This window comes from Lonchura striata, chromosome 3 (genome assembly GCF_046129695.1).
Source record: "Lonchura striata isolate bLonStr1 chromosome 3, bLonStr1.mat, whole genome shotgun sequence".
Classification (NCBI taxonomy): Eukaryota; Metazoa; Chordata; class Aves; order Passeriformes; family Estrildidae; genus Lonchura; species Lonchura striata.
In genome coordinates, this window is record NC_134605.1 from 5,421,334 (window position 1) to 5,443,425 (window position 22,092).

Sequence of the window (22,092 nt, forward strand, 5' to 3'; positions counted from 1 at the left end):
AGTTTGGGAGTGAATTAAGTAGTAGCCTGTGGGAAATGACTTTGTGGAGATGGAGTATTCTGCAGTCACTAAAAGCTAAGATTTGGGTGAGCTGTGCTAACTGGCCTTAGGACATAGCTAAGTGTCAATCGGTGCCTGTCACTGTCACAGCTACTACTGTGGGCAGCTGTTGGCAGCACTGTAGTTCGGTAGGAGGTATAAAATGTCCTTGATACATGATAATCAATCCTCTTCTCCAAGGTAAAAGGAACAGTGGGTCTGTGATCCCTGTGGTATGGGAACTTAACATAGCTGCAACATAACTCCATTTCTCTGTTAGTGGGAAAGTAAGCCTCCTTCTCAAAAGCTAGGAAAGAGCCAAGGAACAAGCTCATGATGTAACTCACTTTTTCCTTGGAGAGGGAGATGGCTAATGAGTGACAAGCATTTTGCTTTGATTCATGGGAGGGAGAAACAGAGGGGGAGGTTACAGTGAGTTAAATCAATGGGTATATTTAAGGAGAAAAAATGAGCAAGCACTGGGTGTCTGTAAGGGAAGTTGATGTAAAACTGCAACATGTCTCCCAGGCATGTTCCGAGTCAGGCTGCCAGCATTCTCCAAGAGGACGAAACAATAAACCACTTGATGTCTGCAAGTGAAGCTGGTGTTAAATCAGTCGAGGTGTCCTGGGGAGATTAGTGATGAATTACTCTGCAGAGTCAATAGAGATTATTTATGACGCCAGAGGGGATAGAGGGAGGCAGGCTAAGTACCATATCAGAAGTTATTTGGTACTTGTTGAGCTTTAACATTGCTTGAAGATGACTCAAGCAGTTAGACTTCCATATACTGCCACCAGATGTATGGGTGAGGGAAGAAGGAGGGAGTGCTCTGGGTAAAGATCCTTTTCCTTCCTCATCTGGCCAGTGTCAGGCTCCTGCTGAACAAAAACAGGCAGTATCTGTGCTATGAATGAATGTGCTGCAGCTGAGGAAAGGGGCACTGCATTTTGTTCTGGTCACATTTACTTCCTGTGTCGTGATTCCAAGATACATGACTGCAAGCAGTATAAGGCAGAGGGACTACAGCTTGAATTGTATGCTGTTCCAAATTGAGTTACCTCCAGCAGCTGGAGGAAGAGTGCCTGGATCTGCAAAGCTTGTAAGAAAGTCATTGCAGCTTTCCAATAGATACCAAAATGTAATTTCTTCAGTGGAAATTTTTGGGCCATAATTCCACTTTAATTTTGCTGTCTCTCTCATATGAGTTTTAGGCTCTGAGGGATGCCTCTTTTCAGTTTTAAATGGAAAGATTTTACGCATCTGCTTTAGGTTCTTCTTTAATCAGTTCACCTGCTTCTGTTTAAAAGCAGCACATCTGTTTCACATTACTGCTGGCCATCTTTAAGATTTGCTACATGGCTGGGCATGAGTTTTGAAAATACAAGAAGAGTCACTTGATTAACAATTCTTTGGCTGGTTATTCAGTTTGTAAATTGGAAGATCTGTGTTTTGTGTCATTGTTGCTTTTGAAAGGCATCCTGTCCCAAAAGAACGAGCCCGTTTTGGAAGAGTAAGATTGTTCTGCTGTAAATCCTTCCGTACTAGTAATTAGATTGGTAATAATCTAGGATGCACACCTGCAGGCACCATGACCCCATTGCAGTCCTGTAAGTGACCAAGTTAAACTGCTTCTCAGCAGGGAACTGGCAAGCTTTCTGCTTTTCTCTACTGTGGGCTAAACCATTCAAACCAGATGTTTTTCTGCTGATGGCTGGCGGGGCACAGAGTCATCCAAGAAATCAAAGTGTTTGTATAACTCTCTGTCCTTGGGGCTCTCAATTATTTTTGAACAGAAGATGTTTTCAAGTGTATTTAAGGCTGATGAATGGCAGCAAACAGAATCCTTGGAATCCCTGGGCTCCTGGACAGGACAGTAAGATCAGTGGTAATATATGGGTAATATATGCAACACCCTTGTGTTGATGTACCTCAAACCTGTTTATTTGGTCCTGTTTGCTGCATCCCCAAACACACACAGAGGTACTTCCACTGTGTAATGGGTGATCAGTGAGTAACTGCTCCAGTAGTTTGCATGGAAAATACATGAAATGCACACTTATTCTTTGTAAACTCTGTGAAAGTAGCAACAAAACCCCTCCACTCTGGTGTAAATGGGCTGCTTTGTTTCATTCCCTCTCACAGACTGTTCCTGTGTTACAAATTAAGCCTAATCTGCAGATTTCAGATTCTGGAAAATGCAAAGGTGCTCTGTAAAGAAAAAAATAATTAACAAAATGTAGCACTTTAAAAACTTCAGACTCTGAATTCTTTGGTCATGTCTGTATGTGTCTCTTAGGGACCAGGCCCACAGCCACCAGTTTCAGCCCTTCTCTGGTCACAGTGTTTGATCAGTTCAGAGCCACACAGCCATGGACATCACTATTTAAGCCAAAAGTAACCCTTCCATTTTCTGATTGAGGCTGTAGAGCTTTATGCAGAACCTCATGTACTTAAGTTTGCTGTTTTCATCCAGTGTCAAACTAATGACCTGAAGTAAAAAGTTTCCAACCTTTTAATTGTAAAACTGCTAATCCTTATATCTCATCTGAGCATGGTGCAATTATGAAGCTTTTATCTTGCTTAGCTGGTATCAGTTTTCTGGTATCAGACCTTGTGGAAAGATGACATGATGACCAACTTGGAACACAATTCAATTAGCAGTTAGTTCAGAGATGTAATACTTACAAGGTCTCAAATACCTATTGATTCACATTTTAGTTTCCAGCTGTTGGTTATATTGGGTAATATTAAAATATTTTAAGTTTCTTATATTTATTAATATTTCCTGTCTGTAAAAATAAAGCTTTTTTCTTTTGCTTTTACCATATTTTTCAAAAAATATGATTCTATCCAAATGCCAATGGCGATATGAAATTTCAACATGGAACTTCTTAGCACTGAAGACTAAAATATTTTGCTTCATGAATCAGCCTGTCTCTTATTTATATTTGCATTTTCTGTTTCTACTGTTAATTAATGATAATGATAGTAGAAGGTCCATGGAGACTGTAGACTTCACTCTTCAAGTATTTCTTTTTAGACTCTGTTTCAATCTCAAAACTGAGACTTTCTTGTGGATAGCTTTCCTTTATGGCTCACTTCAATATTCCCTACTTTCCTGAAATGACTGAGTATTATGGGTTGGAGTTGGTTCATTTCTTTGTTGACATCTGATCTGAGAACCACCGAGTTCATTTCAGGTATCCATCAGGCAACATCTTGGCAATGACAAATTTTGACCACTCCTAATCTGTCCTGGATTTTGAGTGGAGACCTTGAGGCTTCTTTTCTTTATTGATTCTGTGTTCAGTTGTAGCTGATGACTCCTACTCATTGTACACAGATTGACAGAAGTAGGTGGTAAGGAGAGTGTAATCTCAGTACCTCAGATAACATTAAAAAGCTCTTGTTTTCAGAGCTTGTTTCACAATATGAAACATAGATTCACAGATGTTGTCTGTTCCCTTGTCATCTGTCGTTGCTGACAGAGTGAGTTTACCTGGCACAAGCAGTTTGCTTGCAAGAAAGTCCTTTCTCAGTAAGGAAGTTTTCAGTCCCATTATTTGTTACTCTGGGAGATGCTTTAATATTCACCAGTCAGGGTGTTGCATGAGCTCGCAGTCAGAAGTCACATGGGCATGAAGGGTTTTACTATAGCAAAAGAACTTAATGAGGGAGGTATCCGGTATGAGGGAACTTGGAAGTACTTTTTATCTAGGAGGACTTGATTGTTATTAATCACCATCTAATTTTTGATGTGTGTTTAATGAACTGAAGAGGATAAAAATATATTATCCATAAAACCCTTGTCTTTAGAGCTGATTGATTCTTCCTACTGAATATTCTAGAATAGCAACTTCACAGCAGAGCTTACTGTGGTTGCTTCATGCCTGTTTGCAGCATTTCAGGCTTCCTACTTTCTGAATTGTCAGTCACTTAAGCTTTGCACTAATGGCTCAATGTTGATACTTTTGAAAGGTTGAAGCTGTCTAATGAAGAAATCAGACAAGCAATCTTGAAGATGGATGAACAAGAAGACCTAGCGAAAGATATGCTTGAGCAGGTGAGAAAGATTAAAGTCAGATACAACTTATTTTTAGAACCTTCACTGCCTTTTCTTAAGTAGATGTCTGTACTGGTACTGCTGGTTTTTCTGCAGGTGAGAACTTGGCCCTGTCCTGTCAGTGGAGCTGCACATGAGAGTTTGAGAAAAGTATTTTTCCCAGTGTTGTTTGGTATACCTCTGTCATGTAACTGTCTCTTCTTGGTGCAAATTTTGCATGATTACAGGTGGTATGAGGTTTATTTTTATGTCCTCTCTTTTCCATATCTTTTCCCATCTCTGCTTTTTCCTGCTGATTATTTATTGTTGCTGTTGTTTTCATTTTCTTTTTTCTTTTTATTCATCTCCCTTCTTTACTTGCATTTTCTATTGGGAAGTGGCCAGGAACTAGACCACATAAAACAATGGTTAGAGCCAGGACTAGAAGGGATCTCACAGGAACATTAGAAGTGGAGCCAGGGACTTCCATCCCCAGGACCTGGTTGACTGTATAACTTGTGAGGAAAAAACCCCACAATTACACCACCATTGCCCAATTTTCCTTTATGGAAGGTGACAGATGATGCTTTTACCAAGAGACATGTGATAAACTTCTTTAGAAGTGTGCAAAACATTATAATTATGAACTGTCTAATAAATGTGATTCCTTCTTTCTGGGTAGTCACAGTGTTTAATCATGCACAAAATGCTTTTCCATTTTGGAAATTTATAGCCTACTTGTCATATTATCTGAATGACCACAGCTGCTCCAGAAGTCACTGCAAGCTTCTGATGCTCCACACCTTCAAATATCACATACTTGCAGAGTGCAATAGAGTAAAGCAAGGGGTAAAAAGCAGAGTGCTTCATATGCCTTGTGAGCAGATTTTTTGGGTGTGAGCTGAGGCTGTGTGCAGGGCAGTATTTATAACCATACTAAAGCACAGCTACCACCAGTTCTGTCAAAAAGCTGTCCAAGTATGAGCTTTTAAGGTCAGCATATGAATATGAGCCAGTGTCAGACACATATCCAGTTGTTTGGTTATTGTTTATTGTTTCAGCAGCGTAGGGCATACCCGAGAGAGATAGATGAGGCTTTGTGTGTACTCTGGGTATGATGGGTACTTCACTTTGTTTAGGACACATCCTGCTCTTATTTGCACCAATCCAAACTCCCAAGTAGTGCTGTGGGAATCAAGTTCTCTCTGTACTTCCCCTTGGGTAAGTTGCAGTAGCACTTGGCCTTTAGGATTTTGAAATGGGAAATTCCCCATAGAATTAAAAATTAATCTTAATGGGGTCAGTGAAGGATAAAGACAGAACAGCAAGCAAAGGTTTAGAAGAGGTCAGTTTTGTAGACACAGCTGCACTTTTTTGAAGTTATGGTCACACGGCTGAGGCAATGTAATGCTTCCCAGTGGTAGCAGAGAAATCTGAGGGCTCTCTCTCCACCAGGGTTTGTTTGTGCTCCTCTGTCCCCTTCTCATTTTCCTTGGATCTCACATCTCAGTGTTTGGTTTGTGTCTCTCACTCTAGCTACTGAAGTTTGTTCCTGAAAAGAGTGATACGGACCTGTTGGAGGAGCACAAACACGAAATCGAGCGCATGGCCCGGGCAGATCGTTTCCTCTTCGAAATGAGCAGGTCTGTTTGGTACATTATGGGAGAGTGCATGCAGGACTGCTTGGAAGCAGCTGTAATTGTTGCTGAAAATGGATCATCTGGCACTGCGAGGGAATGTGCAAGACCGTGGGCCAGCATTATACCCTGTGTTTGCCAGAAGCCTGTGAACGTTACAAATATTTCCGTTCACGATACAAACTTTATTGACAAGAAGCGCTCTCTGTGCATAAGGGCTTGTGCCCTGACAACAAGCAGAAATCTGCTTCCTCTGCCTAAATTTCTGCACAAAGAGGAATGCAGATAAAAGTGTCAGGTGTAGTATAGCCAAGGGTCAGGATTTAATATAGATCCCTTGTTATGTTTAGCTATCTCATCTCCTCATCCTCTGACCCTCTTTCTTGTTGCAGCTTTGCTACACACCTGATGGCGATTAACATTTTGTTCTGCTAATGGAGGTGCAGCTGGCATCTCCCATGACTCATATTTTGAATATATTGGGAATTCTTCTAGCTCCTTTTCAGTTGAGACCAAAACACAACTTGAGGTCTACCATTTTCACAACAAGGTTGATATGTTTGCATTATGTCCATAATCCCATGCCTTGGCTTCATGGTACTGAATATCCAACCATGAGATTATGTGGGGAGCATACTGACCCTGGGCTTCAAGAGTTCCTTCTCAATGTTGGCTCTCCTCTGCCCTTCATGCAGGATTGACCACTACCAGCAGCGGCTGCAAGCATTATTCTTTAAGAAGAAGTTTCCAGAGAGGCTGGCAGAAGCAAAACCAAAAGTGGAAGGTATGGTTAATAAAACTTTTGCTAAGAGTTGGGCAGAGGGGTGGGGAAGGTCAAAAGAGGCTGGTCTTCAAAGGAGGTGCTCTTACACGCATGCTATATTTGTAGAGCCATCAAGCCCAAGGCATGTCATATCCTAAGAAATTAGTTCTGTCTGACACTCTTCTTTCACCCATTGATGTAATAAAGTCTGTTCCATGATTGCTACACTCTAAATGTGACCTGACAAATGTGACAGCGTGCTGTCTTGCTGTGCTGCCAAAAACTTTCATGGCCTTTCTACGCAGGTCAGCCTTTCCTTCTCACCCTCAAATCCTTGCACCTTCCCTCTTTAAATGGCACATGAATGGATATTTCAGGGCACTGATGCTCTGGGAATGTGTAATTTAGAAGCAGGGGCGGTCTGTGGTTTCTGTACCACATCCATGGTTATTGCAGAGAAGGAGTGTATTCTACTCTACATTTTCAGAAGAGCTCTAGCCTTCCCTCTGTTCTCACTGGCTGTGCTTTTAGAGTGTGAGGTAACAGGAGAACAGCCTTGGTCCTATGTTCAGAGGAGCTTCCTACAAGTTCAATGTAGTGCATTTTCCTTCCAGTTGTCCCCATTCTGGGGGTGCAGGAAAGACAGTACACACGCAGTGTTGCAGCAGTTGTGCAAATGCCATTCAGGGTGTTTCAAATTATGGCCCAAGCATGTTAAAAACAGCCACTGTGCAATAACTTGTTCTTTTTTTTTTGCTCTCTTTAAGCCATTCTTCTGGCATCCAAAGAACTCATCCGAAGCAAGCGTTTGAGGCAGCTCTTGGAGGTAGTTCTTGCCTTTGGGAATTACATGAACAAGGGCCAAAGGGGAAGTGCTTATGGCTTCAAAGTCTCCAGCCTGAACAAAATTGCGGACACCAAATCCAGCATAGACAGGTGGGGTAAAAGACCATAAATACATCAGTTACTGTGCTGCTGCATCTCTTAGCATAGTACTGAAAATGGGTTTTTGTTTGGTTTTTGCTCTGTAGACAATTGAAAATCATGTCTTATTTGACATTTAAGTAGTGCTTTTCACTCTTAAAGATTCTACAGCATTTAAGACCAGTTGTTAAGACAGCAACCAAATTCTGCTGTTTCTCTGGATAATGTACATATGATGTTGGATTGCATTTCTGCAACCTTATGCATAGATGACAAAATGCATTTCACAAAAACTGAAATAAGTCTGGGGAGGGGGAGGATTTCTATGGAATTTTCTCTTTCTACCAAAGTTTTATGGCCATGGTTTTGCAAAAAAACAAACAAAAAAAAAAAATCTGAGCACAATTTTATGTCTCCTGTGAAACATGGTGTATGTTTCTGGTGCAGGACTGTCACGAACGTTTTCTCTATGTATACCACTAATGAAACCACAAGGCATAACTCAGAGAGACTGATCCTGGTTGTATCTAGGGCAGATAAGGAAAACAGCTGGTTTGGGAATGTGGAGCTTATTGTTCATTGACACAGACTTCAGGTCTTTATAGTCACTCTATGTTTTGCCCCATATCCCCATACTGGTTCTGGAAATGAATCCAGCTGAGACTGGGCAGAGAATATGACTTTTGGACTCCAGCAGCACTAAGGTTTTCCTTGGAGAAAGGACGCTCCCTGGAATAAGAACCTTGCAGGTTCTTAGTAACTTGCACCTTCCGTGAATTTTAAAACCTGCTGAGACCATAGCTGTGGTTAAATTACTTCAGGCTATGACAGAATGAATGATGCCAGTAAAATGTCATAAGAAATTCATCCCTACCTAGTAGAGTTTGAACTAACAGAGTACTGTTCTGACTACCAAAATGTCCTTTTCTGTATTACAAGGCTAACAGTTGTATAGCTAATGTTGAACTCATTTTTGCCTTAATGTAGCTTGGCTTAATTTTTCCATATATTAAATGTCCTATGCAGATTCTGTTCCCTCACCAGTTCCCAGCTCCCAGGCTCCAGTCTGAGTGAAGCAGCAGCCATCTGCTATCTTCCCTGTTGTTTAACCACATAACACCTACCTAAAGTAGCTGTTATGGCTGTCTGCTCTCTTTACATGCAGAATTCCTTGTTTACTTTACAAATTTCCTTAAACCCTCTCCTGCATCCTTTGTACATCTCAGCTCTCTCTGCTCCTATTTGGGCTGCCATTGGTTTAGTGAGCTTGACCACTGCACCTAAGCTCAGCTGTTTCATTACTGCAGTAGTTTTCTTTGCAGCTTTTCCAATATTCAAAAAATTTTCTCTTCTTAGTCAGCTCTGGGTTTTTTTCCCCACATTGCCTCTGAGGACAGCTTGCTTCTCCCTTAAAAGTTAATGTCCCTTTAGTACTATTAGTTGTTTATTCTCTGTAAGTATCTGGTGACAAATATTATACTGTGTTATGCAATTTTCTGTTCTGTTTCACCATCTACACACATGGATGGAAGCATGCTGGTGTTCTCAGAATGAATTAGGATACATTATAGTGCTTGAGGTTTTAGGAAGGATGGTTCATAAAGGACTAATCCATTTCAATCGTTTGCACTTTTCTTTCAGTAGCACAGCTGCTAACTGCTGATACATTGTTTATTTTGTTCAAACAAGTACATTTCCTACCCAAATATTTTCCACTGGTTTGTCACAATCCTTTCACCATCTTTTCCTTCTCGTGACCATCTTCCTTCTCATTTCTACCTTTTGTTTTTATTTTGTTTTCTTTAGGAACATTACGCTCTTGCACTACCTTATTATGATCTTTGAAAAGAATTATCCAGATATCCTAGATATCCAATCTGAGTTGCAGCATCTTCCAGAAGCAGCAAAAGTCAAGTAAGTCCAGTGCTATTACTTCTCAGAGCTGGAGTTCCCAGCAATTTTTGTTAACTTAGTTATCATAATTCTTTTTCACTTCTGCCTTCTAAACCCATGGCCAGCCTTACAGTTGTAATGCCTTTGTTGTAGATAACTGAATTGATAGCTTTACTTAGATGTTCCTGCATTTACTTTATTTCTGAATCAGACATTCTAACTAGGCTGGCTGTTGTTTGTGAGTCACTCACCATATTTTATGGTTGTCCATCTAAGGGTACTATTTTTTCTGGGTAATTGCAGGTTTGTTCTAAGGGTCAATTAGGCACAGAGGCTACAGTAAATCTTTTTCAAGAAGATTGTTCAAACTTTTGCACATACCAGTCTTGCACAGAAATATGGAAAGAATCATACTTTCTGCAAAAAGTCAATGGTCCACTTCTGGAAGTGTTTGTGAAAAATTAATACAGAAGTACAGAAGCCATCCCCCAAAATACAAACTGTTTTTTTCTCTTTTCAAAGCACTGTTCAAAAAATATTATGCATCATATTTACACAAAAATGATTCTTTGTGTAGGGAACTAGTCCAACTAATGAAAGAAAAATGAAAAAATAATTTATTTTCACACTTAAAAGGCATTTATTAAAGCTTTAGGAGTGTTTTTGAGATGTAATCTACTACTCCAGATATTTGGAGGGGAGGCCTGCTGACTCACAAATAGGTACTCTGAAGTTATCTGGGAATTAAAGATTTATTTTGCTCACAAGTCCTAGAAAAAAAAAGAAACTCACATTTATATATGATGAGCAGACATTCAGTGTAACAGGGAAGCATGTATGAACATTAACAGTACATTTCTATGCTCAGTTACAGTGTAAGCTGGCCCAGACTACCATATGGTAGAAGTGCAGATGGAAAAAACAATGTTTGAACTGTGAGGGAGAAAAAAAAATCACACGTAAATGTAGTGCTAATGGGAATTAGTAGTTATGTGGTGTAAGAATCATATGAGAGATAATCTGAGAGTCCAGTGATGTGTGTGCTCCTTGCTGTGTGTCAGCTGATAGCACTGCGAGCTGGCCGTGGGGTGTACACTCCTGACTGAAGGGTGAGGAACAGCTTGCAGGGCAGATGTTCTGAGGGAAAAAAAAATCCCCCAAAAATCCCAGTCTTCAGTGTGAGCCAGGCAAGCAGGGTTGGCTCATCTTGCATACAGAAAGTAGCACAGAGCATCAACAGATCCCCTTCCCCTGGTTCCGAGTCGTCCGGCGTGGCTGGTGCCAGGGGCCTCATCCCAGACGTGATGGGCCAGCGGTCTGTGCTGCTGCACAGCTCCTGTACCCCTGTGTAACACTGCTCTTTTTGTTTCATCTGCTCTGCCTCTGTCTCCCGTGCAGCCTAGTAGAGCTGGAGAAGGAAGTCAACAACATAAAGACTGGATTGAAAGCTGTTGAAACTGTAAGTATCTGAAGGCTTCCAAAGTGCCACGCTTACAATATCTCTCTCAGAATCAGGGGCACTATATATTTTATGATAAGATAAAGTGGGCTTTTCTTTTTTCATTCCTTTCCATTCCATTCCAGAATGCATTAACCAAGAAAAAACAAATAAAAGCTTCTCATGTGGAGCTCCTGCTGATGATCTTAGCAGAGTTAAGGCTAATGAAAAGCTTGTTTGATCTCAACCTGGAAAGTAAAAGGACAGTTTGAAAAATGGCATGGACTGAAGGAAGAAATAAAATTCATTCTCTTTCTTACTGAGGGATGGATGGCTGCTGAGCAAGTGTTTCACATGGCTCTTGGAGTAGTAGTAAGCAGGTAGAGCTCTGTTATATGCAACCCTATCCTCTATCCTAAGCACTCCTTGGGAAGGCAAAGGGAAGAATAGAAACTAGTTAAAGATGAAGCAGTTGAGCTGGCAAGCAAAACAACAATGGTAGCATTTCTTCTGCTACTAATGAAAGCTAGAGTTTGGAAAATGCATTGGGTGATTTCTATGCAAGGATTACCTATTTACAAGGAACTAACAGAGGACCCTCCAGTCCTCATTCACCATGAGACACGACAGTGATGAGTTCATTTTTCTTTCACATGACCTGAATTTGCTTTTGCCTCTGGGGTAGAGGAAAGTATCTTTGTCCCTTCAGCAGCCCCCAGGCTGTCTGGCTGTTGCCAGCAGTTCATTGTGTAATTAACCATTGATCCTCCTATGGAAAAAAAAAAAAAAAAACAACAAAAAAACAAAACTTTCCCAACCCTATTTCTGGATTGTTGGGGTAAGGGAGAATGCAGCAATGAGAAGAAATACTGCTCCATACATGGAGTACAGTGTTTGGGAATTAAAAGCACCTGTAAAGGGAAGGCTGACATGGAGTTCATGACATGAAGAGAGGCCCAGTTTTTGGCTGGGACAGACAATTCCCCCCCACCTTTGAAATGTGAGTAGCTAAATCTTGTTTTGCTTTCTTTAATCAGGTTATTTGTCCTTTTGCCTTGGCAGCTGACTTTTCTTCTCTTTTCTGTCCACGGGTTCCATGGGCAACCTCTCCTTCCCATTGAATCACCATCTTCCTGCCTCAGGCTTCTTCCTGCCATGGTATTTTTCTTCTGAGGCTGCCAGCACCTCCCAGTCTGCTTGCTCAGTTCGTGGTTTTCTGGCATGTAAAAAGCAGCACTATAGTAACAATAGAAGATCACTGTCAGGTGGAAGGGGGAGGAGGGGAAGGTGTGATTCTTGATTCTATTCCAGTGTGTTCTCACCACAGCTTTGGCTTCAGTCACTGGTGTTTCTTCAAGGCCCCTTAAGAATAGAAAGCTAAAAATAGTTTCACAGTCAGATGTTCTTAAAGGTACTATGAACCATTTGGCTTCCTGGATTTGCAGCTCACTTCTATGTAAAAATAAGATGCATTCATTTTCAAGTCATTCATGCAGCTGTTGCCTTTGTAGGCTGCTTCCAGAAGGACAGATAAGTAATGGAAGGGAACTTTGTCAGCAGAACCCTTCTCTCACACAGCAAGAAGATCATAACCACCACTTGGGAAATTACTACCATGGCTGAATCATTTCATCCCTCTAGAGAACCAGCAGCCCAGCCCACCAGAGCCAGTTCCAGCCTCTGTTGTGCTACTAGGATTAGTAGAGACCATTTCTAGAAGATTCAGAGGAATTTATTGTTCTGTGGTGTTGCTCTCTGGCTGATTACATAGTCATACTGGTTGCTTGTGTGGGTTTAAAGTTTTCTTGCATTTTGAGATAATTATTCTGAAGGGAATAACTGAATTTTTGAAATTGAAGAGCAGACCACCTGATCTTGATTTGACTTTGAAAAATGCTGCTCATGAGTAACAGTCACAAATGCCATAGCTTTCAATAGAGAGTAAGATGACAGAATTGTTATACACACTTGCCAGAGAAAGGGGGAAGGAGAGAATGGAGCAACTTTCAGCTAAAGCAAGCTTCAAAATTGGAATGGAAGAGTGGCTGAAAAAAACAGGCATAATTCTTAGAAGCTTTAGAAGTGACATTTCTTGTATTTGTAAGGTTAATTTCAAAGTGAATGTAACATAGACAAAATTCACTACAAAGTGATGTACTGAACAGTGCTTCCAGGACTGTCCCTTGTGATGTGTTAGGAAAACCAGTGGGGAAGAGGATGTAATGCAAAGCAGGGGAAGTAGCACTTCTTTATTGTAGGCTTTCTCTGGCCACCTCCTCATTGCCTTTCCTGCCCCTTTTCTCCTTTGTGGTCTTTCCCTGTGGTGGTTACATTCTCTTTCCAATTCACACCAGATCAAAAGATATATCTTGTCACATTTTAGGTTGTTGATGGACAAAGTAATTCTTGGCATTCAGCAGCAGCGTGTGGAGCAAATCCCAAGATGTTTCCCAGCATAGATGCTTACAAACCTCCCCATAGGTGCTTGTAAACCTGCCCATTTGGCTCTCTGAACTACTGTTTTGACGAGCAGTAAGGGAGAGCACCCAACATGCATGGAGCTAGACTTGCAGCCAGCACAAAAGTATTTTTTTCCAAAGGGAACAGAGGGTCAGATCGTAACTTGACCTGCTGCTTCATGCTGCTTTCCCTACAGAGAAAGTCAGGCTTTATCATTCCCACTGATTACTCAGCTGAGAATAAAGATGAGGCCCAGATTGCAATTTCATTATCCCCATGAGACTGTCAACAGCAAACAAGCCAAGCACAGGCATGGGAGACATCCAGTCTCACTATAAATTACTCAGTTTCAGGAGCTCTGTAGCTCTCCCCATGTTTCAAGCATGATAATTAAAGTAAGGGAAGAGATAGTTATGGGTAATCTTGGCTTAAAACTAAAACACTTGAGCCAGAAAGAAAGGATCTTGCAATCAAATTTTTTTCTTTTTGTAGGTAGCAGACAAATAGATCATTGTTTCCTATGGTATTATGTAGTCTGTTTATTTTTACCATAACTCTTCTTAGCACAATAGCCCCAGTTTATTACTCTGTCACTTTTATAATGTCCAGGCTAATGCTTAGCAAGGTGCTAACAAATGTTGCACCTGGCATCTAGCTACTTGTCCTTCAGTGGGAGAACCAATTTTGATGCCTTTTTGCTGTTTACCTGGTGCTGTTCAGAGAAATAAAGAGATCTACAGCACATTTTCCCAAGTATGCAGCATTTTGATTGACCATGGGAAGAGACGATGGGGCAAAAGTCACTATTAAAAATCCTAAAGTCGCTTGCTAAACAAAGCTTTTTATCATTTGTCATTTTGTATAGGGAAAAAAATGCAGCACTTAATGTAGTTGATGTTTAAATTATAAAGTTGCTTTAGAAACTTAGCATGTTGATGGCATTCTTAGGAGTGGTTGTTGCTTGAGGATAAGTGAAGCTGTAACCAGGACCTTCCTTCATCCTGCCTTGACCTCCCCTTTCTTGCCTAGAAACTTCTGACTAAGTGAGAAAGTGGTGTCTAAACTAGAGCTCTGGATGAATGTGGGAGCAGAGCAGATGGACTTTCCTGCTTCCTTCCTCATCACTGAGGATTCTTTGACACTTGCCTGTCTCTGTCTCTCACTTCTCTTTTAGGAACTGGATTATCAGAAGAGACGCATGCGAGAATCAGGGGACAGGTTTGTTCCTGTGATGAGTGATTTCATCACTGTGGCCAGTTTCAGCTTCTCAGAGTTAGAAGACCTTCTCAACGAGGCTAGAGACAAGGTAAGAATTCCTCTTGAAGTGACTGAAGTTTCATCAGCTCGGTCAAAAGCCTGAATTAAAATGGAAACAGTGATTTAAGGTGCTGGGACTGCCATGAAAACGTAATAGACACTGAAAATTGATTAGGCTGAAGTTTGTTTTTTTTTTTTCCTAATGTGATTTGTATCCATTTAGAACATATTTTAGGCTTAAAAGAAGGATCACACTCTTACCCACTTCTTTCTAATCTTCCTTCAAAGTATTCTTGTGTGGCACAGAATTGCAATGGCAGTGTGCATAACAGGATACCACACCTTGCCATGGTGTGGAAGGAAATGCCTTTTAAGGAATTGCAGAAAAAGGGGTTCTTTATTAGTGATGGTGACTTCACATCTTTTTACTTTCTCTTTCTGGTTGCATTCCACTCTGCTCATTCAGCTGGGGACATCTGTGCTTTGTCTCTTTCCTTAAAAACTGTACCTGGTAGTTTGGTGTCCTGGTTTCAGCTGGGATAGAGTTAATTTTCTTCTCAGTGGCTGGTACAGTGCTACACCAGCTATGCTTATCTTTTCCACTTCTCTCTTACTGGGTGTATTTCAATATAAAAACAGAAATATGAAACATATTGTGGTTTGTCTGAAGTTCTTGGGTTCTTCTTACACACCCAGAACCATGTGCATATTTATTGTTCAGGTGCTGCAATCATTTTGTCCTTTCACTGTCTGCACCTCCATTACCAGACTGGTACACCTAGAGGAGGTCCTTGTTCTTTGCTGATGGCTGGAGTCTGGCACTAATCCCTTTGTCTCTCAGCTGAATGAGGAAGAATTTATATGAAAAGGTCATAAGCATATGAAAATGTTTAGAGAAGAGTACATTTTAAAGTAAATTATATGTAATGGCAAATCTGCCCTTGTTGGCTGGCATGTTAAAAGTGCTTGGCTATATGAAGCAAATGGGTTATTTCTTTTGGATTGAATTGTTTCCACTCTGGTGTCAGTCCTATTGCATTCCTAATGAAAGCTGTGCTGTCGGATCAGTAGGCCTTAGATTTTGAAAATATAGGCTGAGGATCTTGACAGTAAGACTCCTCATTTGTCCAGTTCCTCTGCAGAAGTGTTATTTTTTGATTCAAAACCATTTTTTTACTGTGGAGATAAACTTGGTAATAGTGACTTGCAAACACAGGAGCCACCAGCTGTCAGTGAGGGCTGCCCTGGCAAACACCAGTGGGGCAGTAGCTATTGCAATATTCAGAGGGCAAAGTTAGGCAGTCTAACACCACTAAGGCTGTAAAAATAAACATTCTGGGGAGAATAATTTTTTTTTTTTTTTTTTCATAGTATCATACAATGGGTTGAATTGGAAGGGACCTTAAAAATAATTTCGTTTTAACCTTCTCCCCCTAGCCATGGGCAGGGACACCACCTCCCACTAGACTGGGCTGCTCAGAGCCCCTTCCAGCCTGACCCTGAACACTTCCATTCTTCATTGTTGTCATGTTGCTTGAGAAAATTCAAACTACTTCCAGAATAATAATGTTCACACCATACTGGCTTTCTAAACACACACAAAAACAAAAACTTTACATTCTGTGACCCCTCTAAATTTACTGAGAAAAATTTGGTTTTTATGATCTGGGGGCTTTTGTATTATGACTGAGTAAATTTTTCAACTTCATTATAGTTAGGCACACATTTCTGGAAAGATATGCACTCTGCCCATGGCTTAGACTGCACACTTTTGGTTTGGTGTTAAAGATGGTGGTGCTCCTTTCTTTTTGGCACACCAGGACAAAAACCCAATGCAGATTCCTTATAAGTTCAGTTGGGGGTTAAAAATCAGCAAGTGGTACATGTCCAGCACAGCAATACAAGTTTCCTTGATCAGACACTTTCAGGAAAAATGCCATTCTTTTGCTTTAAAAATAACCAGAGAAACTCCCTGCAGACAGACCAGCATGTCTGGAAGTTGTTGCATGCTTTTTTAGACATAGCCAACATAAAGCACTCAACATAAAGAGATGTTTTATTTTAATGACTATAACATGCTTAGGAAACGTTACTCTACCTTCTCCTCACACACCCTTGCTATGTTTGAGCACACACCATTCCAACTTTTGCTCAACCTATGGCTTTGGTTCTTCCACTGGCAAAAAGCTGCTTTTGGACTCCAGTAAGGGAACTGTCTGTCCTTACTAGTGTTGAGCTATTTCTCATGTTTGCTTCATATTATTTTGGCCCTCTCTTCTTCCTCTTTTTCCTCTTTTCTTTCTTAAAAAAGGAAAAAAAAAAGAAAAAGCTGGAAATTTTCAACAAACCAGATGTGCTTTGCAAAGCTTATAACATCTTCCAACCTCAATGGGCTCTCTGTGCTTGTTTAATCACAAGCTCTTTTCTTACCATGGAAACATAATTGAACTAGCCAGTTAAAGGAAGAGAAGGGCGAAGACATTTGATTATCCTGTTCTTTTTTTGATTTCTCAAAGCAAAGAAAATTGAGGAAAAAAGGTAGCATGTCAGGGAGGACTTTGAATAATATCTGAATGAGCCTAGGAAAAACTGGTCTGACTCACAGATTTATTAATAATAATGAAGTTTTAACAGCTGGAGTTGGATATCCTAAATATAGATGTGGCTAATTGATTACCATGAGTTAATCAGAGCCATGTTTCCTCAGCTGGGATTTAAAATAATATAACTTATCTTTTCAAAGTGGGGAAGTTTTTATATTTTTTTAAACCTTTTCAATATTAGCAGAAGTAATTTATTTAGTGATGGAATCAATCCACTACCAAGATGTGGTGCTGACCTTCTCAGCAGACAATATTTTTCACAATCCCAAGCAGTTCCTTTTTGGCCATTTTGCTTAAACAGAACCATTCAAAGTGAGTGGCCACAGGGAGGAAGAGATACTTTAAATTTAAAGGGCCAAGTTGTCAGATGCAGGCATCCATGTTTGCAGAGGAAGCCTTGTAACTGTACTTATCTTCATGCAGTAAACAGATGGCTTGGTTAAAAACTGATTGAAAACTTAGACCAACTCTCTAAACAGGCTTTCTAGCACAGCTGGTTCTTGTTCTTTTTGTGTTTTTCTCACTTTCAATACCACTTTATAAGGGAGTATATAGATTAGATCAAGGGATAATGTTTTCTGCCATTTCCCATAAACTGGAAGGTGGGGGCAGGAGAAAGTGAAACTCTGCCCTGAAATACTTCACCAGTTTTTATGTGTTTGAACAGATGAAAAATTGATTTTTTTTTTTTAAGATAAGAAAGAAGAGGTTGAATTTTATTCATGAAATTTTTTTCTCTGTTTCCTTTGGGAAAGCAATGAAAATACCCAAGTAGAGGAAGAGTAACCTCCTATGGTATGAATTTTATTTTTCTTCTAGAAAAAGTAGAAACATGTCCTATATGAATCTTTACTATGTACTTAAATATTGACAGGTATGAACGTAGAACACTAGACTTCCTCAGAACTGTTCTGCTTTGTGCTTGGTTTATAACAAACCTGTTTTTAAGACACTTTGGATCTTGTTAGGAGTACAAAGTCTACTTGGTCAGATATTGCCATTCCTGTGCTAAATGTCAAACTTAAGCCTCTCTATGGACACTCTACTCTACTGTGGACACTATTGCCTGGGCAGGGTGGGTAGGATGACAGTTCCTCTCAAGCAAGGTGTTTGTCATGATGGAGAAAGGAGTTCAGAATCTGCACATACATTTAATAAGCTCAGCACCTACAGTAACTGTTTAGAAGAACAGAAAGGCAGTGAAAACTTGCTGAATGAAAACCATTTATGAAAATAGTCATTAGTGGCAGAATGCTATGAAGCACAAAGAAATGCTATAGTTCAAGTGCTAGTTACAGGCTGTGCACTTCAGTTGCGGGGACTGGTTTTGGGGGAAATGAATAAGGAATGTATCAGGACAGAGACTGAGAAAGTCAAGATGAGGTATTCTACATAAAACATCACCAGCCATTTAGTAAATAAATCACACAGCTGTTGTACAGTACCTTAGAACTTCAGATGCTGCAGTGCAGGCTGGCATCTTACGTAGGAGAAATGTTTAAAGCACCTGTAACTCGATGTAACTGTTAAATTCCTGGGAGAATCCTTTAGGAGCATTTAGGCACAAGAAGAGCTGGGTCCAGCCCTGCCTGAAATTGGCAGGCCTCTTTCCATTAACTGATCTGAATTTGTCCCATAAAGAGAAAAGACATTTATTTGACCCGCCTCAGTACTGAATTGGTGTCTTCATAAGAGCACACTCAAGAGTACTTGTCTGGGGAATACAGTTCATGTTCCGTGGCTACATGGTATAATTCAGTTGCATATTGGCTCTTCCCACAACAGCAGACAGCACAGACAGCAGGAAATTTTCATCATGGCTGTTTTTCCTTCTCCTCATAGAGCCCCATTCCTGCCGCTTCCAGAGGTCTTCTGCCACTGTTTAACATTTCGTTGGCAAGCATAGCAGAGTTTGTGTGTGCTGCTGTCCTGCTTTCCCTCTCCTTGCTAAAATGGCTTTTTAAAATAAACAACTGTCTAAACGATTTGCTTTGGCAAGAGGATAAATTCAGTGGAAAGTTTGGCAGAGGAAGCAGAACTGGCACTGAGCTCGTGGACCTGTTATATCATGGAGCTTAGGGGCCCTTATGGTGCAGAAATGAATTTTTTACTGAAAAAAAAGACACACCATTCTGTGTGACAGTGGAAAACCTGCTGAAACACGGTTTTCCATTTTCCTTTTGCCCCTGTCATCTGTCCCCAAATGACTTGAGGAATAAGCAAGTTTCAGGCCTTGTTCCACAATATTGTAGCACTTCACAAAATTCTGGGAAGCATTATTTATGCATGAGGACATAGCTACAGATTTCACAACTGTGCACAAGAGCTGGTGTTGTTTGGCAGAGAATCTGCCCATGGAACAGTCAAGTGGTGGCACAAATCCCGTGACAGGGAGCAAAAGAGAAGGCTGGCATCCAGAGCACCTTGGTCCATGCCACTCTGCCTCTTAGTGCCCTGAGTGAGGCCAGGCAGTGTGATTTTAGCCACTGTGGGCTTTGTGACAGCATTGTGGAGGCTGTCTGCAGCAGCTCACTGCCCCTCGTCCCAGCACTGGTGCTTTGGAAAAGCACATGTGGTCGCAGAACCAGAATTACAGAGAAGCAGAAGTAATAAAGCCAGAGGGGTCTGCTGTAGTTTAAACAGTGAAAAGACAGCATGTGTCTCTTTACAACAGTGCATTACATTAGTGCAGTGCCCTACAGATGTGAACAACTGCTTTTTGCCATTTGCTATATCACATTAGTGGGGTGATGCTTTCTGTTCTGTAGTGAATGGAGAACACAAGGCTTAGAAAGGAAGCATGAATTCCCAAGCCACATCATGGGCAGAGCTGGCAGCAGAAGCTGGATCTCCTGACTTGCCTTCCTCTGCTCAGTCAGCTTTTTTTCCAGAGAGGGGAAAGAAAGAAGGAGAATGCTTATTTCAGTGAACTCCAGATTTTTCCTTTTGTAGTTATTTTAGATCATCCACCTCACAGATTTTTTTTTGCTTTTTGTCTTTCACTGCTTTACAGTAAGTGATTGTGACCTCCTAAGCCCTGTGTTACAGAGCACCAAAGACAGGCTGTTCTCAGCCTCCTTGCTGCTGTTTAGAGACCACAACACCTTAGACTCATGAGTGTGTCTGGAAGGCTCCCAGGCTGCTGAGTCTTTCCAGCACAGCAACACTGTTCCTCCCCGGAGTGGCAGTGAGGAGGCAGTGGCAAAAGCCCCTCTTGCCAGTGTGACACGAACTAGCTGGTGCCAATAGCTGAGTGACAAGCCTCCTGCAGAACATCTGCAGACAACACCACCCTCTAAAGGAGATTTCCATGTATGTAGGATCCAAGAGCCCCAGGCAAGGAACCCCTACCTTTTCAACCTCCAGCTTCCTTGAATGACTAGGAAACTCCTGTGGACATTCATGAACTCAACCACATTTCTGCGTGCCCTCTCACTCGCCTTTGCTGAGCACAGGAGGAGCACGGGATGGAGGAGTGCATCACAAGGTGCAACAGCCATCTCCTGAGGACTGCCCCAGCTTCAGGCTTTGCAGCAGTTGGACAAACCTTCCTTCTAGCTGGTAGCTCTAGTCACTGCTCTTAATTCATGCTTTAGTTTCAATTTTCACCGGAGTTAATGACAAATTAAATGGGAAGAGATTCCAGGTAGCACATCCCCTGTGAGCAATGAGCTTCAGGTGCTCTGTGTGTTCAAGCAGCGGTGGCAATGCCTGTGCTGAAGTCTTTCTCTGGCACTTCCCTGCCTCCCTGGCTGCTGGAGCACATAAGAGAAGAAAATAGAGCATATGGAGACACTTTATCTCCTTCTGTGGTATTTACAGCCTGTATGCTCTCTGCCAAAGAGCTGGTGCTGGTTCAGTGTGGGTTACTGTAGACTGCACCTCCCTAATATGTGTATATTATATACAGATAAAATTACAGAGAGGGGTGGGGAGAGGGTGTAGGTGTGCATACTAGTGTGTATGTTTTCAGAGGCTTTAGAGAAAAGGAGTTAAACAGAGAAGTAATCTGTTGCTGTTTGTATGCAGTGTTTCCTTCAACTTCTGCCATGTTTGGTAGCTCAAAGCAATTTGCATTTCTTCCAACACTTTTTTTCCAAGATTCTTTGGGTTTCTTTGTTTGTTTCTGGCTGAGAACACAGCCTTTTTAAAGAAAGGAAAAAGGATCTATTGCTTCAAACTGCTTTGTGGGCCTGGCAGGGATAGCAGAGAAGGGGAGATGTTGAATCTCTCAGGCTGTGCCAGAAGGAAGTTGCTTTCTTTGGAGATTTCTTCCCCCTGCAGTTGACTGGAAGATATTGTTTATGCTTTACCTGGTACAGGGCCAGAGGGGTTTATAAGACCTGCTTCCAAACTCATTTTGTGCTGGGATCAGAGCCTGAACTGTTTTTACTGTCTTTTCCATTCTGCAAGAGCACTCACATAAGGAAAGGGAAACTGGGCTGTGTTAGTATGGGCTGAATACATGCATCAGCGAGCTCGATGACAGTCATAGCCTGGTTTGGGAAATGATGGGGTTTGTAAGGATGCTCTGCTGCTCTGTGGTTGTGTGCAAGCAGGGAATTCTAGGGAAGCTGTGCATGGGGGCACAAGTCCTGTCAGGAGTGTGCTCCTGGGGCTGCCTGCTGCAGCACAGAGGAGTGTGAGGAAGGGCAGCTGGGCAATGGATGTGCATCCTTACACAGCACTCACTGTACGTGGTACTTGCTGTATATGTGCTTGCATTTGGGTGTGTTTTGGTGAGCAATGAAACATGCTTGGGAATGTGAGAGTGAAAAGGAGAGACTACAACTACTGCAGGACTGATGTCCAAGAGCCAGGGGTTGCTGTGAATTTACCATCAGGACTGCCCTGTGACTGAAGTCCTGCCAGTTGGCTGCCTCCATATGTGTCCTGCAGCCTCAACATTTGCCTTCTAAAATAAAAACCACTTGTGATGTATTCACTCTCTTTTAAGTCTGCCCTGGAGCCCTGGCTGCTTTCTTTGCCCCTCTCTCATGCCTTGTCTGTCTATAGTCTCTTTCTCCTGGGCA

At 41.4% G+C, this 22,092-nt stretch overlaps 1 protein-coding gene across 6 annotated transcripts in view; it reads left to right on the forward strand.

Moving 5' to 3' along the window:
• Positions 1 to 22,092, forward strand: part of DAAM2 (dishevelled associated activator of morphogenesis 2) — a 202,906-nt gene that overhangs the window by 172,641 nt on the left and 8,173 nt on the right. For all 6 annotated transcript variants that reach the window (XM_031504232.2, XM_031504231.2, XM_077781857.1 and 3 more), the window contains 7 exons: positions 4,021 to 4,105; positions 5,621 to 5,727; positions 6,417 to 6,505; positions 7,252 to 7,420; positions 9,215 to 9,322; positions 10,700 to 10,760; positions 14,374 to 14,505. In XM_031504232.2, the coding sequence (XP_031360092.2) occupies positions 4,021 to 4,105; positions 5,621 to 5,727; positions 6,417 to 6,505; positions 7,252 to 7,420; positions 9,215 to 9,322; positions 10,700 to 10,760; positions 14,374 to 14,505 (751 nt within the window). The remainder of the gene's footprint in view (positions 1 to 4,020; positions 4,106 to 5,620; positions 5,728 to 6,416; positions 6,506 to 7,251; positions 7,421 to 9,214; positions 9,323 to 10,699; positions 10,761 to 14,373; positions 14,506 to 22,092) is intronic.